This window comes from Stomoxys calcitrans, chromosome 2 (assembly GCF_963082655.1).
Source record: "Stomoxys calcitrans chromosome 2, idStoCalc2.1, whole genome shotgun sequence".
NCBI classification, from domain to species: Eukaryota; Metazoa; Arthropoda; class Insecta; order Diptera; family Muscidae; genus Stomoxys; species Stomoxys calcitrans.
In genome coordinates, this window is record NC_081553.1 from 229,948,155 (window position 1) to 229,964,868 (window position 16,714).

General features: G+C 38.7%; 5 protein-coding genes across 5 annotated transcripts; 3 read left to right on the forward strand and 2 right to left on the reverse strand.

Moving 5' to 3' along the window:
* Positions 1–1,081: 1,081 nt before the first annotated feature.
* LOC106080417 (probable ATP-dependent RNA helicase DDX55 homolog) lies at positions 1,082–3,213 on the forward strand. The gene is made up of 3 exons (XM_013241799.2): positions 1,082–1,258; positions 1,324–1,719; positions 1,785–3,213. Exons 1-3 carry the CDS (start codon positions 1,157–1,159, stop codon positions 3,099–3,101), a joined length of 1,815 nt encoding a protein of 604 aa, XP_013097253.2. The 5' UTR covers positions 1,082–1,156; the 3' UTR covers positions 3,102–3,213.
* LOC106080416 (DNA replication licensing factor Mcm2) lies at positions 3,118–6,406 on the reverse strand. Its single transcript, XM_013241798.2, has 4 exons — positions 6,243–6,406; positions 5,133–6,167; positions 3,982–5,073; positions 3,118–3,920 (listed from the first exon to the last, which is right to left on the reverse strand). The coding sequence occupies exons 1-4, from the start codon at positions 6,246–6,248 to the stop codon at positions 3,399–3,401; spliced, it is 2,655 nt and encodes an 884-aa protein (XP_013097252.2). The 5' UTR covers positions 6,249–6,406; the 3' UTR covers positions 3,118–3,398.
* Positions 6,407–8,668: 2,262 nt separating this feature from the next.
* Positions 8,669–9,311, reverse strand: LOC106080406 (large ribosomal subunit protein mL51). Its single transcript, XM_013241784.1, has one exon. The coding sequence runs from the start codon at positions 9,229–9,231 to the stop codon at positions 8,695–8,697; it is 537 nt and encodes a 178-aa protein (XP_013097238.1). The 5' UTR covers positions 9,232–9,311; the 3' UTR covers positions 8,669–8,694.
* A 613-nt stretch (positions 9,312–9,924) lies between these two features.
* On the forward strand, positions 9,925–13,048 carry LOC106080418 (ribosome quality control complex subunit NEMF homolog). The gene has a single exon (XM_013241800.2). The coding sequence runs from the start codon at positions 9,999–10,001 to the stop codon at positions 12,972–12,974; it is 2,976 nt and encodes a 991-aa protein (XP_013097254.2). The 5' UTR covers positions 9,925–9,998; the 3' UTR covers positions 12,975–13,048.
* A 1,224-nt stretch (positions 13,049–14,272) lies between these two features.
* Positions 14,273–16,469, forward strand: LOC106080401 (alpha-1,2-mannosyltransferase ALG9). Its single transcript, XM_013241779.2, has 5 exons — positions 14,273–14,478; positions 14,536–14,904; positions 14,974–15,188; positions 15,249–15,511; positions 15,590–16,469. Exons 1-5 carry the CDS (start codon positions 14,360–14,362, stop codon positions 16,466–16,468), a joined length of 1,845 nt encoding a protein of 614 aa, XP_013097233.2. The 5' UTR covers positions 14,273–14,359; the 3' UTR covers position 16,469.
* Positions 16,470–16,714: the final 245 nt, after the last annotated feature.

Below are 16,714 nucleotides of genomic sequence, written 5' to 3' on the forward strand. Positions count from 1 at the left end.
ACTCTGGCAGCATAGCTTCACTCGTGGCTCAATAATAAAATGTTGTTTAATTTCTACAACATAAAAATCACATGGCTGCAACCATGACAAAATTGACAGGTAGTGTACCGTAAACAGCTGAGTACAATTTTTTATTGCAAAGTGCACTACCCGTCAACAAATTTTGGTTGTGTGAGTGAGTATTATAGTTAAGAACCATGACACACAAACAACGAAAAATGGCGCGAACTAGTAATACACAAAATCAGAGTTCATTCACTGATTTTGATAGATAGTGCACTTACTATTTTGTTGTTGGGCAACTACCACTACCTGTAAATAATTATATCTTGGCTGCAACCATGACATAATTACCAGGTAGTGTACAGTAAACAGCTGAGTACAAATTTTTTTTAGCGAAGTGCACTATTTGTCAACGAGTTTTGGTTGTTTGTGTGTATTATAGTTAAGAACCATAACACAAACAAACAACGAAAATTTGCGCGAACTTGTACCCTACACAAAATCAGAGTTGCACAAATGACTGATTTTGACAGATAGTGCACACAATATTTTGTTGTTGGGAAACGGCCACTTCCTGTAAATGAATATATCTCTCTCCAGCTCGCTTGGCCCCCATTATTGCATGACAATAATGGGGGCCAAGCGGGCTACTTATCTTTTTCATTCTAATGTCTGGCATGTACTGCCATAAATTTTGTGTGTTCTTTAGCGCTTTATGAACCTTTGTGATAGCAACACAATGATCGTAAGTGCCCTGAGTGAAGCTGATAGCGATTGAGGTTCTTAGACACATACCATCATATAATCTAAGTTTAAAAAACATAACAACAGCAAACACAAAATCTATTTATAAAATACTTATTTTGAAGTTTAAAATTTTATAAGGCAAATTCAAAAATAAATTGACATATCAAGTTCTATACGCTGTACTGACGATGGACAGACAGTTAACGACATTTTTACCAACCCTCATACTTTTAAATCAATTGGCACAGGGCCTTTGATATGCCAGTGTTGCATTCATTGTTGCATATTTTTGCTACTAATTGTGGGCAACCCTACCACGTGCTGCTAAAATGTCAAAACACCTCTAATCAAAATATAAACACTAGCATAAACTTTGTACAAATTCAATTTGAAATCCAATGACAACATGTCCCGCAAGAAATGGACATCGCTAGATAAGCCGCCACTTTCGGAACCTGTCTTGGAGGTAATACAAGACATGAATTTCGAATTAATGACTCCAGTGCAGGTAAATAAACACAATCTCCTCCTCTCCTGGTTTATGAAAAAATTTAAACTTGTATGTTTTTTCAGACGGCGACCATTCCTTTGCTATTGGCCCGCAAGGATGTCTCAGCGGAAGCCGTTACAGGCTCCGGCAAGACATTGGCATTCATTGTCCCGCTTTTGGAAATTCTACAACGGCGTCACAGAGAAACGCCTTGGTTGCCCAAAGAGATTGGAGCAATTGTAATATCCCCCACGCGAGAACTGGCTATACAAATATCCGAAGTTTTGGAAACCTTTCTGCAACACCAAAAACTTTCGTTTTTAAAACAAAAATTGGTTGTAGGTGGTAATAGCATAGAAGATGATATCAAAACGTTAATATCAGATGGCCCCCACATACTGGTTTGCACTCCTGGACGTTTGGAAGATTTGTTTCAACGCAAGGGCAATTTAAATTTGGCAGCCAGAGTTAAAAGCTTGGTAAGTTTTTGCATTTTGATAGTACCAAGCAAAAACAATATATAAAAATAATTTTTATACCATAGGAATTTTTGGTTCTCGATGAAGCTGATCGTTTATTGGACCTTGGTTTCAAAGCTACTATCAACAACATTTTAGCCTATTTACCACGACAAAGGCGAACAGGCCTTTTCTCTGCTACCCAAACCACCGAAGTTACTGATCTCATAAGAGCTGGTCTTCGCAATCCCGTCTTAGTGGCGGTTAAAGAAAAATCAACGATAAATACTCCCATTCGATTACAAAATTTCTACAAGATACTCGAGGCCGATGAGAAGTTTATAGCTTTGTTACATTTTCTAAAATCTCCCAAAGCCAACAACTGCAAGGTTATGGTTTTCTTCCCCACTTGTGCCTGTGTAGAATATTGGTCAGAGGTGATGCCTCAATTCCTTAAGCAGCGGGTTGTACTTGGTATACACGGGAAGATGAAGAATAAACGAAAAAACATCATAGAAAGGTTTCGAAAAGAAGACAAAGCTGTCCTTTTGTGTACAGATGTTCTGGCACGTGGGTTAGATGTTCCCGAAATCGATTGGGTTGTGCAATGGGACCCTCCCTCGAATGCAGCCAGTTTTGTGCATCGAGTTGGCAGAACCGCGCGCCAAGAGAACGAAGGCAACGCCTTGGTATTTTTATTGCCCAATGAAGATGCCTACATTACGTTCCTTAAAATAAATCAAAAAGTTGAACTTAGCCCTTTGGATGATGGCGACTGCAGTAGAAATGAGTTAAAGCCAACTTTAAACAAATTGCATAAATTGCAGGCAGCAGACAAAGGTATTTACGACAAAGCGGTCCGTGCTTTTGTCTCTCATATACAAGCTTACAGTAAACACGAATGCAATGCCATATTACGTTTAAAAGATATGGATCTGGGCAAAGCCGCGACTGGCTATGGCTTGCTGCAAATGCCTCGCATGCCTGAATTGAAGACACTCAAGGCCGATAATTTCATTGGGCCTACTTTCGATGTGGACATTTCGAAATTAACATATAAAAATATTCAGAAGGAACAGGCACGTTTGGAAAAGATAAAAACATACGAGGAAACTGGCCAATGGCCTGGCAAAAAGAAACACAAAAAGGCTACTGAATCTTGGGAGCAGACTAAAAAGGCAAAAATGGACTCGAAGTCCAAAAAGGAGCTAAGAAAGGCAAAGAAACAACGCAAAAAAGCCGACGAAGCTGCCAATGGACCAAAGGCGAAAAAACGAAAATCCCAATATACTCAAGAAGATTTAGACGAATTAGCCAATGACATTCGACTTTTTAAAAAACTGAAGAAAAATAAAATATCTGAAGAAGATTTTAATAAAGAAATGGGAATAGATGATGAGTGAAGAATACATATTTGAATACTGTTAGATTATTTATAAAATAATTTCTTTATTTGTAAAATTAAGTTGTAAGTAAAAAATAGAAATAAAGAACTATCGTTCACATTTGTTTAAATTTTGTGAACCCATTTTTGTTTTTGATGTGGATATGGACCTACAAACATTGATTTGTGTAAAAAATAGCGGGTAGGGAGGAGGCAAATAGCCATATTTTTATGAAACCTTAACTGAACTTATATGAATGTATACACCTCTTTGTCCTAAAAAAGAAAAATCTAAAGTCGTAATAAAAGTTGAACTTCATACTGCAGCCTCCTGGACAATCTGCAATATAATACGCCTCTTGGCGTCATATGCAAATCCATTTTGTTTGAAAATTTCCGATTCGTAAAAAGGTTTTAGATTAAATATATCCAACTGCTTTGCACGCTCGATTAAATCTCTCTCCATTATCTCAACATGGGTGGCAGATGGGCCATCCTTGCAGCGTATATATGCCAACTGATCCAAAGTAAGCTGACGCAATATAAAGAAGAGCAATTCGGAATGGTCTTTCTGGAAGGCCAAATACTTTTGGAAAGTTGCGCGCATTTTCTTCATTACACTGAATTTCTGTGCCTCGATGAATGATTCCAACATCATACGTATGGCCATACTAACATCAGCTTCTATAACGCTTTCTCTTAGATGCATTCTAGCGTGTGCTTCGGCCATGCGAATGACGCTCTCAATATGTCTGACTGTGATTGGCAAGGACCCAGTGGCAAACGATTCCTGACGCAATTGAGAGTACATTTTAGCGATTTTGTCCTCATCTATGTTCTAAAAAAGAAAAAATTGTGTTAGTAATTTCAATTGCTACTATGATTTAGAAACAACACACCGCTATTTTGGGTCTGATATTCTCTTTGGAGTAAACAATATATTGCCTTAAGAGTTCCTGTGGTATTTCATTTACAGAATTTGTTTGCGAATCTTCGATGTCAGCGTCACTCGATGGATGATGTTTAATGTGCGAATTGACGACGAACTTAGCCAAATGTTGATCTTGCATTGGATCAAATTCGTCCTTTACCACACACAACACATCGAAACGTGACAAAATGGGTTCTGATAAATTAACATTTTCAGAGAAAGTCATCGAAGGATCGTAACGACCCCCAATGGGATTTGCGGCAGCAATAACGGTACATCTTGCTTGGAGTGAAGTAACAATACCAGCTTTTGAAATAGAAATTGATTGTTGTTCCATGGCCTCATGAATGGATGTACGATCCTGATCATTCATTTTATCGAACTCATCAATTAGGCAAACGCCCTGATCGGCCAAAACTAAAGCACCGGCTTCAAGAGTCCACTCCTTGGAGACGGGATTACGGCGTACATAAGCTGTCAAACCTACAGCACTAGCTCCCTGGCCGGTAGTAAATACAGCACGAGGAGCAATTTTTTCGGTATATTTTAAAAACTGGGACTTTGCTGTACCAGGATCGCCACATATTAGCAAATTTATATCTCCTCTTATCTTGTGCTTATCGCCGGGATTCTTGGACTCTCCCCCGAATAAGGCCAAAGCCAATGCTCTTTTAATGTAGTCATGACCATAAATAGAAGGAGCCATCGAAGCAATTATACGATCAGCAATTCGAGGATCTTTGCTCAATTTTTGAATAGTTGCAATGTCTTCGTCTGTGAGTGACTGTACAACTTGTTTGCAATCTTTGACAACAATGTGGTTAGCAATAATAACGGTGGCAAAAACTGGAAAACCTTGGTCTGTATTTAGAGAGCCATCATAATTGTTTGTATAAATGCCGGTTACTTCAAGCTCATCGCCAGGCTTGCAGAGATCGCAAAGATCCGCAAGAAGTATGACATCTTTGCTGCGGGGTATACGACCGGCGGGGATACGACCAGGAGATTCTTGTAAAGTGATTTTTTGATAATTGCGGTAAAGCGTTTGTTCCATGTTGATCTAAAAAGGGGGAGATAAATCATACTGAATTTATTTAAAGTAAAATAAATGCAACTTACGGAAAACGGTCCAGTACTCTGACATTCTGGGCAGGAGCCCGGCTTCACCTCAGAATTCTGAGATTGTACAAATGGTCCCAAGACATAGCCACACTTCACGCAATCATACTTAATAACCGACAGCTGTGGTAAGACGCCCGTTGTCGCTGTGACAACTCCCAAAGTACGCACCAATTGATTTAAATGCAATTTGCGGAAAGTACGCAGCTCTTCAATCAAGGGAAGCTCCGAAATACGAACATGTATCTCGGTGGTAACACGCTCATAAGTGGGAAATATAGACAGTACCATATCTTTGGCAACTTTGTCAAATATTTCCAGCATTTGAAATGGAGCTTCAGGCAGAAAATAAGCCAATACGTGTTCTTTGTTGGCCAAATCTGTATATGAGACTACAAAGGATGACTTGTTCTGTTCACACATGCGTCTTATGCGATCTCGGTATGTGTAGGCACCTCTGTCGTCAACAAAGGTACGCAAGAATGACTGGAACCGATTTGCAATTTCGGTTCGTGGACCCAACATACTGACCCATTCTTTGGTTGAGTGACCCTTGGTGTCTTCCAGATTCTCAATGGATTCAACCATTTCTGCATCTTCCATTTCTCCAGCAGCGGCTTTTTCACCGGCTCTTCTCTTAGCTCTGGGGCCCACATCATCTTCATCGTCACTCTGATCGAAGCCAAGATCGCGATCATCTCGATGAATACCCTTTGCACGATCGCGTCTTCGCATCTCTGCTTCGGCAGACAAACGTTCCCCTTGCGACATTTCCGAGTAGTCCTCCTCATCGTCCAACATCGCCGGATCGTAGTGGTCCAGTTCTGGCATAGGACGATAATCATTCTCCATATTATCACCAAACAATTCCTCTCCATCTTCCTCCTCTTCATCGCGAACAGTTTGATCACCCAAAATTTCATCTTCATTTTCGAAAGGCTCGAAATCACCCACGGGAGATGTCATGGCAGCCCGTAAATCACGCCTATCCACAGCATCACTGGGAGTAGCCGGAGGAGGTGAGCTTGGTAAATCCTAAGTAATGCAGAATACATTAGCCATAATGGGCGTCATGATCGGTGAGCACCAGCCATAATCAACAATACTTACAGCCATTTTTCCAAAATTTGTATTTAACAACAAACAATAATACAAAAAAACTTAACAATAACAAATCCGGTGCTTGGTATTCGCCTGCAATCACCAGAGAGATGCACAGTGAAATAATAAAATGATCTCTTTGCAGCAATCACAACAAACCTCCTTATTTTTTTACACACGCGAACGATTTTGGCGCGAAAGTAGTGTTGCAATTTACCATCATTGGCAGTGTTGCTATAAACATAGACAGTAGTTTTTGACAACTATAAATTAGTTGTACAATGTGTCCGAACAACTGTATTTAGATTGAAATATGAAATAAATTAGATATAACGTTTATAATTCCAGCGGGAACTAATATTTGTTGATTGTTGCGACATGTACCACTTCTGAAAAACGTGCATTTCTCCGTTTATACTGCGATTTGACAGTTGTTCAGACAATCCAGTTCTAGGCTTTAGCCACAAAATTGCTGTGAGCATAAAAAGTTAGCCAACACCCATTGCAATTTAGTTAATTAGAAGACTGCGGTAAGAATGTTGAATATATACCTATATTTTTTACTTGGGAAAATATGTGTTTTCAATATTCTTGCAAATTTATACTATTTTAAAAATTTGCTATGGCCTATGTACATTTTTCCAATAATCATACAAAAGAAACAATTTCCTTGGGTTTTGACCAAGGCGGATTTAAAAAGGTGGTCTCACGCGAACAGCTGTTAACAGCCCGCCGGGTTTGATAGTATTAAATGTCAGATTTTTGTTTACGTTCTCTTTTTTGTTATACGTACATGAGCAGAGAATATGCGAGAAAGAAGATGACAACAAAGAGAATGCAAACAAAAAACTGACGCCTTAATACCGTCAAACATGGCCGGCTGTTAACAGCTGTTCGCATGAGAACACATTTTTAGATCCGCCTTGAGTGTTGACATATTTTTGGCGCTTATTGTACATGTTGTGGTACCAATCTTTGGCGAGGTCCCTTTGAGATGCAGAAAAATAATCTGAACAGGGCAGAAAGGTAATATATAAAATATGTCGGAGTTGTAAGAAACACTCGACTGCATCATTAGAGGTTATGTTGGGTATTCAACCTCTTGATCAGTTTATAAGGAAAACTGACCTACTTCGTAGGCTACCGGCTAGACATTGAATTGTACCACCTTGGACTCTAAGCGGGTTTTCAGATAGGATTAGACGTGGTATTTAAGGGACTGCATGTAGGCTTACATATTCTGGCACACTAGCATATTTACAGATGGGTGAAAAATGGAAAATCGAACGAGACGTGGTATCTATTGCAACGAATCCGGTATCAGCATCCGCTTACAAACAAGGAAAACATAAATGTTGAAGCAGTGGTGCTTGCGAGGCTTGTGTGAAGCATCAAACGGCTCCAAAATTCCTTTATTCAGCGATAGTTAGAGGTGATGAGCCGGGAGTTACTGATGCGTCTGGAAAAGTATCATACATTGACCCTATGCTTGGCACCGACACACAGGGCTATCGAGGGGGATTTGAAAGCCGATGAACTAGCAAAATCCGTAAAAATTATTTCCCTTGCATCGTTTATGAATGTTTATCCTACACTCTCAAAACTTGTTCATATTCTAAAAGAGCACTACAAGAATTTATGGCTTATTCACTGGAATGCGATGGAAGGCTGTGGGGAAACAAAGTTTTGGGAGAGGAACGCTCCAATCGGAATAGGGGACACTCTATAGTTAGAGAGAAAATGCTTTCATATGCAGTCATAGGAATCATACCAGGACAAAATAATTAAACACATGTCTCATACAGGCATTAGAAACGATGACATCGGACTCAGACCTTATAACATTGACACTACGATGCCCTACTACATCCCAAAGTAGAAATAGAATACTGGTTTCTTTTCCTTTCAGGCTCAAGAAGAATTTAGAAGAGTAATCCCCAAAACATGTTTTTGGCTACAAAAAAAAAAAAAAAAAAAAAAACGACAACAACAGCCTATCTCCTAGAAGGGTGCCAATTAAAGGTGAATAATTCAATCCGTTTTTTGGAGGCCACCGTAGCGCAAAGGTTAACATGTCCGCCTATGACGCTGAACGCCTGGGTTCGAATCCTGACGAGACCATCAGAAAAATTTTCAGCGGTGGTTGTCCCCTCCTAATGCTGGCAACTTTTGTGATGTACTATGCCATGTAAAACTTCTCTCCTAAGAGGTGTCGCACTGCTGCACGCCATTCGGACTCGGCTAAAAAAAGTAGGCCCCTTATCATTCGCTTAAACTTGAATCGGACAGCACTCATAGATATGTGAGAAATTTGCCCCTGTACCTTAGTGGAATGTTCATGGGTAATTTGCAATGCAATCCTTTTTAATCTTAAATGGTTTTACATGGGCACACCTACATTGATGCAAGATCTGGAAGAAAAAACTAAAGGTGAATAATAAGGATGAAAACATATGTTTATTTATTGCTTGCTATATCCCGTTTTCGTTTTGCGGTTCAAAAATTTATACAAATACAAAATACGTTTTTCCATTTGACGCCATTTGGTCGGTCGGGCAATCGGAGCGACTGTATTTGATAACATCTTACGTTTCCGCAACAATAATTGGTATTCATTTCCGGAGACACCTCGTAACCACGACGGCACTGAATATAGAACCCTAGTGGGATGCAATCGATCATTACCAAGAATATCAATATAATCATTTTGACCAAATAGCGCTCGTTTAGATGTCCATGGATTTTTGGGCCGGTACACTGGCATCGGCAGTTTTTGACCATTGTCTAAATGTGGCAGTAGACCTCCTTGTAGTATATGGTCTTTGTAGCCATACCGACGCACTAGTGGTCCTCGTGCTCTTCTCTCTTCCCATGAGAGATTTCGGTTGATGGTTATAGAGACGGCAGGTTTCGTAGATGATGATGATTTTACGAGAGCAGTCGATGCTTGGCAAAGCTTTGTTAATGATGCCTTAATGGCACTGGTTATTACAGACATTTTCTTTTATTAAATTTTATTCCCAAAACCCAATTAGATAATTCGTTTGACTGCAAAACTTGCACACCAATTATTCACAATAGCGGAACAAAACAAAACAGTGGGTACTATTTAAGATATTCGAATGCAAATAGCAGAGAATACGTAACGTCGCAATGTTGGGCACCTTCATAAAACTTAAACGTTTTATAACATGAATAGACCCGTAATTCGGTTCCAGTTTTGAGGCGATCAACATAAGTATAGAGGAAATGTCGCACTGAATGAATTCAGCATCTTTTTTTTTTAACATTCAAATTTATTAACCAACAAACGGAATTTAAAGAAAAATATTGGTTTTCAAAGTGAGGTCGTATGATGAAAGCGTGTACAAAAGTACATAAAATTGACAAATAACCACGTGCAAAATACATACATAATGCATTTATTCCCCCTGGAAACATTACCTGACGCAAAATAATCGATATCGTATTTAGTTTAATAAGTGTGTCGAGATTTTTCAGTAACCTTTTACTTTTTTATGTTCTGGTGTTGAATAAAGTCTGTGGGATTTCGCAAATATTGGAAATAATATTCATTTTCGTTGCAAAGGAAATTAGTATTGAAATTTTACCGAAACGTTTCAACTAATTGTGTGAAGTCTATTCACAATAAGTATAATGATTACTCTCGTTCTCGTGAATCATCAGCTGTTGTATTTTCTGCGTGTCGTGTCATTTATTCATTTATTTTTGGTTCTTGTTTTGAGGCGACGAAAAAATTGAGCAATGAAATTACGTTTCAATTCGTTTGACATCATTTGTGGTGTCACGGAGCTGCAGAGTCTTGTAGGACTCCGTGTGAACCAAATCTACGATATCGACAACAAGACATATTTGATTCGTCTTCAAGGCGGAGGCGAAGCCAAGAAAGTTCTATTGCTAGAATCCGGCATACGATTTCATACAACATCTTTCGAATGGCCCAAGAATATGGCACCCTCGGGTTTTAGTATGAAGCTCAGGAAGCACTTGAAGAACAAGCGATTGGAAAAACTTTCGCAGGTTGGTACCGATCGTATTGTTGACTTTCAATTTGGCGCAGGAGAAGCAGCCTATCATATAATACTCGAACTTTACGACAGAGGAAATATTGTTTTGACAGATCATGAAATGACTATAGTGTATATTTTACGATCTCATCAAGAGGGCGAGGATGTCCGATTCGCTATTCGAGAGAAGTATCCCATTCATAGGGCTAAACAGGAAGCTATGCTGCCAAGTGAAGATGAATTGATAAACATCATAAATACATCTGAGCCTTCCTACAATATGAAAAACACGCTTATGTGTCTTCTAGATGGTGGCCCTGCTGTAGTGGAACATCTTTTGAAAAAGTATGAACTCGATGACTGTTTTATTGCCGCCAAAGATGACAATGGTAATAAAGTAGATGATGCTGAGCAGCAAAAGAAATCCAAGAAGAACAAGAACAAGCGCGAAGCAGCAAAGCAAGTCAACTCAAGACCATTTAACATTGAAACGGATCTAAGCAGTCTCATGGCAGCTCTAAGGGAAGGCAATGAAATACTCCAAACTGCCCGACAAGAAACAAGCAAAGGCTACATAGTACAGAAAAAGGTTGAGAAGCCCTCAACCGAAACGAGCGGCGGAGAAGTGGATCATTTCTACCAGAACGTAGAATATCATCCTCTTAAATTTTGCCAATATGAATGTGAATCTATTGCCACGTTTGATTCATTTATGCTGGCGGTAGATGAATTTTACTCTACGCTAGAGGGGCAGAAAATCGATATGAAAACTTTGCAGCAAGAGAAGGAAGCTCTTAAAAAATTGTCCAATGTCAAGCTTGATCACGCTAAGCGTTTGGAGAACCTGACCAAAGCGCAAGAAACCGACAAACAAAAAGCAGAATTAATAACGGCCAATCAATTACTTGTTGATAACGCAATTTTAGCTATCAGGTCAGCAATTGCGAATCAAATGTCCTGGCCGGATATACATGAGTTGGTAAAGGCCGCCCAGGCTAATGGTGATCCCACAGCTGCTTCCATCAATCAATTGAAATTGGAAATAAATCATATAACGTTACGGTTAAGTGATCCCTACGGCAGCGATGAGCAGGACGAGGAGAATTCTCTATCAACTCTACTGGTGGATGTAGATCTCGCTCTTTCGGCATGGGCAAACGCCCGCAAATATTATGACCTTAAAAGAACTGCTGCTCAAAAAGAACAAAAGACAATAGATGCTTCCCAAAAAGCCCTTAAATCAGCCGAAAGAAAGACACAGCAGACTCTAAAGGATGTCAGAACTATATCAACCATCTCCAAGGCGCGCAAAGTCTATTGGTTTGAAAAATTCTATTGGTTTATAAGTTCAGAAAATTTTCTAGTTATTGGTGGAAGAGATGCGCAACAAAATGAACTCATTGTCAAAAGATATATGCGTCCAAACGATATCTATGTGCATGCTGAAATTCAGGGTGCCAGTAGCGTTATTGTTCGTAATCCAAGCGGAGCAGATGTTCCCCCTAAGACGCTAATTGAAGCCGGCACAATGGCTATTTCCTACAGTGTGGCTTGGGACGCAAAAGTGGTGACAAATGCCTACTGGGTACGTAGTGATCAAGTCAGCAAGACGGCTCCCACGGGCGAATATCTTGGTACGGGCAGTTTCATGATACGTGGAAAGAAAAACTTTTTACCGTCTTGTCATCTTATAATGGGCCTTACTTTGCTTTTCAAGTTAGAGGACAGCTTCGTTGAAAAACATCGCGGTGAAAGGAAGGTGCGCACTTTTGAAGAAGAGCAGCTGCACAATGAACAGCAGGTATTGACGGAAAATGAGAAATTAGATGATGTAGAAGAAGTCGAGGTGGAACTGGACGATGACAACGAGCAGCCCCAATCAGAATATCCGGATATTCAGGTTAAAGTAGAACACGACACAGGACGTATAACCATCAATAACGAGGAAAAAACAAAACACATCGAGGATACTGTCGAAACACAAAAAGACGATGACCAAAACGAAGAAGAGTCAACAATTATAGCTGCAGCTCCGTCCCGTAAAAAACATCAGATGAATGCAAAGAAACGCAAGGAAGAGAAAGAGCGCAAGACGCAACAAAAGCAGCAAGCCCAACGGCAATTGTCTGAAGAAAGCGAACATCGTAGCAACCAGGCTAAACGAGGCCAAAAAGGAAAACTCAAGAAAATTAGGTCCAAATACAAGGATCAAGATGAAGAGGAGAGGCAATTGCGCATGGAAATTCTCAAATCGGCAGGAAAGAAGCCAGAAATTGTCGCTGATCCCAAATTAGAAGAATGTGCTATGGCATTGAAAAGTAACAAACCCAAGCAACAACCTTTCGAACCGAAACAGGCTGCAACGCAGGAGCCTGACGATGATGATGCTGACGAGAAAAACACAGGAGCCGACGTGGACATGATTGACTCACTAACCGGACAACCCTTCGAGGACGACGAATTATTATTTGTTATCCCCATGATAGCCCCTTACCAGTCAATACAACATTACAAATACAAAGTGAAAATAACACCTGGAACTGGAAAACGTGGAAGGGCGGCCAAGACAGCATTAACAATGTTTTCTAAAGATAAAATGTGCACCAATAGGGAGAAAGATTTGCTTAAGAGTATTAAAGAGGAAGCATTGGCGCGCAACATACCGGGCAAAGTAAAACTGTCAGCGCCACAGTTGCAGAAATTTAAAAAATAAATTACATTTGATTGATATTGTTATTATTGCACCAACACAATGTAAATAAAAAATACAAAAATTATTTAATTAAATTGAAAGCCTTTTTGTTTCAAAATCACCTTGTCTCGTTACAGTTTTAGAATTTCCAAACAAATAATTTTAGAGGCAAAATTTTTTTAATTTATTTTTTTTTTGTTTTGTTTAATTTTAACATTTCGGTAACTAGCCTCATAGAGGCCCTATATATGAATGTAAACATGAATTTAAAACTAAAAAAAATTAATAAAAATACTATGGCGGATCTTACTTAAAATAAGTGGCAGAGGAATAACGACCTCATTCACAAAACATGATGAAGCCTTTAAGTAGTAGTTTCATTTGACATTTCTATAAAAAAAATATGTCAAATAAAGCTGTTGCAAATCTATTGGGTTGCCCAAAAAGTAATTGCGGATTTTTCATATAGTCGGCGTTGACAAATTTTTTCACAGCTTGTGACTCTGTAATTGCATTCTTTCTTCTGTCAGTTATCAGCTGTTACTTTTAGCTTGCTTTAGAAAAAAGTGTAAAATAAGTATATTTGATTAAAGTTCATTCTAAGTTTTATTAAAAATGCATTTACTTTCTTTTAAAAGATCCGCAATTACTTTTTGGGCAACCCAATACATTAAATTTTGTAAATAAGGCCTTAAGTCTTTGGGACCAATTGGCATTGATGTAATAGACAGGTAACTGTAAGGTTCAAGGATTCGCAAAGAGGTTCTGTTATGCAAGCGATGCTTCAAAGAGAAAGGTATACAAAAATAAAAGAATATAAGATTATATCAGACGACATGTATTTTATGTATGTACTATTACTTACATGCTTTGTTTGTCAGATAAAACATAAAGCTCTAATTGGTTATCCATATGTGGTAGTGGCTGTCCGTCAATTATATAACTTCGTATCACATTGTGATCCAATTGTAGCGAAAGACCAAAGCTTCCGATTGGTATCGACTCACGGACCCCGACTTGTCAATCCGAGCTCTCTCCCAACTGGCGCTCCTATACGTATTTATGCCCATACATATTGAGCTCGCTCCAATGGAATCATGGATCATTCATGGTCAAAGTATATATAATAACTGAACCGATTTTCTTGGTAGAAATTAGTTCAAACTTGGCATAACATATATATTAACGTATACGTTCGGAGAATATGTTTAGTTTGCACAGTGGAAATTGTGTGTGGTTGGATGTGTCCTTTAGTATACAGTTACCTTTACCTGCAACAATACCATTCGCTCATTTTAAAATTTGGCAACCCTGTCTTATTTTCTTTCCCAATTCAGCTGATTCTGATTTGTACGTCCACAATTTGATAAAAAAGACGGGAGTATCACCTGTATCAAGTGTGGATAATGGCACCCCCAGCTGCCAGACAGAGGTATAATGCCAATAAACAGGAGAATGCCTTAACAAGAAAACCTCCAAAAAAGCTTAATTCAGGAGCCAGCAAAAAGGAAAACAAAAAATTGGGGTGAGTAAAAAAGAAAAGCCGGCTTTGTATGTTGGTTACTTAAATTGTCATTTTCAGAGCGGCTAAGAAGAACGAAAATGATTCCACAGCTTCCTTGGACAAGAGAGATGTAGTGCCTTCTGTGCACACAGCTTTTAAGACCTTTGTCAGTGCACGTTTGTGCAGCGCTATTTGGGCATACATATCGGACTGTGACGAGACCTACAATTATTGGGAACCGCTTAATTACATTATAAATGGGCACGGCCTACAGACTTGGGAATATAGCCCTCAATTTGCCCTACGTTCATATACGTATTTACTGCTGCAAGGAGTTCCCGGCTGGATTTATCAGAAGATTTTCCATCCAAGTCCAGTCTTAATTTTCTATATGGTGCGTTGTATGTTGGGTTTTGGCTGCGCCGTAATGGAAAGATTTATGTATAAGTAAGTGTATGAATGGCTCTTTGTGAATAAGTACTAGCTATCTAGTAATAATATTTCAATCTATTACAGATCTATTTGTCAGGAGTTTGGTATACACATTGGGCGTTTGTGGCTAATATTCCAGCTATTTAGTGTAGGCATGTTCATTTCCAGTACTGCGTTATTACCATCTTCTTTTGCTATGTACTTTGGATGTTCAGCGCTAGCCGCATGGTGGACGCAAAAGTATCCATTAGCAATTTTCTTTGTTGCGATTGCCTCGTTGCTTGGATGGCCATTTGCTGGTAACTTTTTTGTAGTTAGTTTTTTAAAGGAACATTTAATGTTATTTATGTTCTTATTAGGTCTTATTGGTGTACCAATAGCGGTGGATATGCTTCTACGTAAACGTTTGTTTCGCACATTCTTTATATGGGCTGGTATTTCGTTTGCCACTATTGCAATACCTATGATTGTTATAGACTCTACGTATTTTGGCAAAATAACATTTGCGCCATTAAATATTGTTTTGTATAATGTCTTCACAAATCATGGGCCTAATATTTTTGGCACTGAACCATTGAGCTACTACTTGGTCAATGGTTATTTGAATTTCAATATTGTTTGGGTGAGTAAGCACATCTAGCAAAAAACTTTTTTATCTTAACACTGCATATACATATTAAATTATTATTTTTTGTTTTAGCTTCTGTCCTTAATTACACCAATTATGCTAATAATTGATTACTTTGTGGTGCCGGCGAAGTCGAGCTCTACCCTTAACTTTCCCCGTTATATCACTCTAGCTCCATTTTACCTATGGCTTCTGGTTTTCTTTGCGCAACCACACAAAGAAGAACGTTTCCTTTTCCCGGTTTATCCGTTAATATCTCTATGTGGTGCCATCACGGTGGATGTATTTCAACGCATTTTTTTCCGCCTCAAAACCTTAATAGTCAGTATGAAAAATGGGTCCTCTGGACCGCACTACCTTGACCATACCATGTTTATTGCCATATTAATAATGATTTTAAGTACGCTTACGGGCTTGTCACGAGTATTCGCATTGTATCGTAATTATCACGCTCCCATGGATCTAATGATGGAACTGACACAATTTAAGGCCTCACCACAATACAGGGCAGATCAAATTTACAATGTGTGTATAGGCAAAGACTGGTATCGGTATCCGGGTAGTTTCTTTTTCCCCGCACAAAATTTTCGATTGCGATTTTTAAAATCAGAATTCAAAGGCATGTTGCCAGCATATTACGCAGATGGAGAAAATGCTACACAAATAGCTCATCCCTATTTCAATGATATGAATAAGGAGGATGAGCGCATGTATTTCCCCTATGATGATTGTCATTTCCTCATTGATTTTGATGAAGGCAAATACACTGATCTAGAACCGAGCTATTCGAAACGTACCAAAGATTGGACCATAATGAAGAGCCTACCCTTTTTGATTCAGGAGAAATCGCACCGTTTTTATCGAGCTTTTTATATACCATTTATCACTGATAATTATACGTCATATGGAAACTTTAATTTATTAAAAAGAAAGAAAATAAGGCAAAGTTAAATCTGGGCGTTTGTTTTAATTCCCATTTTTATTTAACGTACAATATGTATTTCATGGACAACGATGTTTTACACATTTTGTGTTTTATTTGTGTATATATTTTTTACCAGAAAAAAAGACAATAGTACATGTGAAAGCCAAAGATACATTTAAAAACTTATATATAAAACAGCGGTGTTTGAAATAAAAAATTATTGATAAAATTTCACAAAAAATTTTCAGCAGAAACTTTTTTGGACTATTAAA

Excerpts from the sequence above, each read along its gene's own strand:
- LOC106080406 (XM_013241784.1), bottom strand. The coding sequence starts at position 9,231 with ATGTCTGTAATAACCAGTGCCATTAAGGCATCATTAACAAAGCTTTGC.
- LOC106080418 (XM_013241800.2), top strand. The coding sequence starts at position 9,999 with ATGAAATTACGTTTCAATTCGTTTGACATCATTTGTGGTGTCACGGAG.
- LOC106080417 (XM_013241799.2), top strand. The coding sequence starts at position 1,157 with ATGTCCCGCAAGAAATGGACATCGCTAGATAAGCCGCCACTTTCGGAA. Across the intron at positions 1,259-1,323 it reads AATTAATGACTCCAGTGCAG|ACGGCGACCATTCCTTTGCT; the intron begins GTAAATAAACAC and ends ATGTTTTTTCAG. Across the intron at positions 1,720-1,784 it reads CAGCCAGAGTTAAAAGCTTG|GAATTTTTGGTTCTCGATGA; the intron begins GTAAGTTTTTGC and ends TTTATACCATAG.
- LOC106080401 (XM_013241779.2), top strand. The coding sequence starts at position 14,360 with ATGGCACCCCCAGCTGCCAGACAGAGGTATAATGCCAATAAACAGGAG. Across the intron at positions 14,479-14,535 it reads AAGGAAAACAAAAAATTGGG|AGCGGCTAAGAAGAACGAAA; the intron begins GTGAGTAAAAAA and ends TGTCATTTTCAG. Across the intron at positions 15,512-15,589 it reads TGAATTTCAATATTGTTTGG|CTTCTGTCCTTAATTACACC; the intron begins GTGAGTAAGCAC and ends TTTTTGTTTTAG.
- LOC106080416 (XM_013241798.2), bottom strand. Across the intron at positions 5,074-5,132 it reads AGAGTACTGGACCGTTTTCC|ATCAACATGGAACAAACGCT; the intron begins GTAAGTTGCATT and ends CCCCCTTTTTAG. Across the intron at positions 3,921-3,981 it reads ATATCAGACCCAAAATAGCG|AACATAGATGAGGACAAAAT; the intron begins GTGTGTTGTTTC and ends TTTCTTTTTTAG.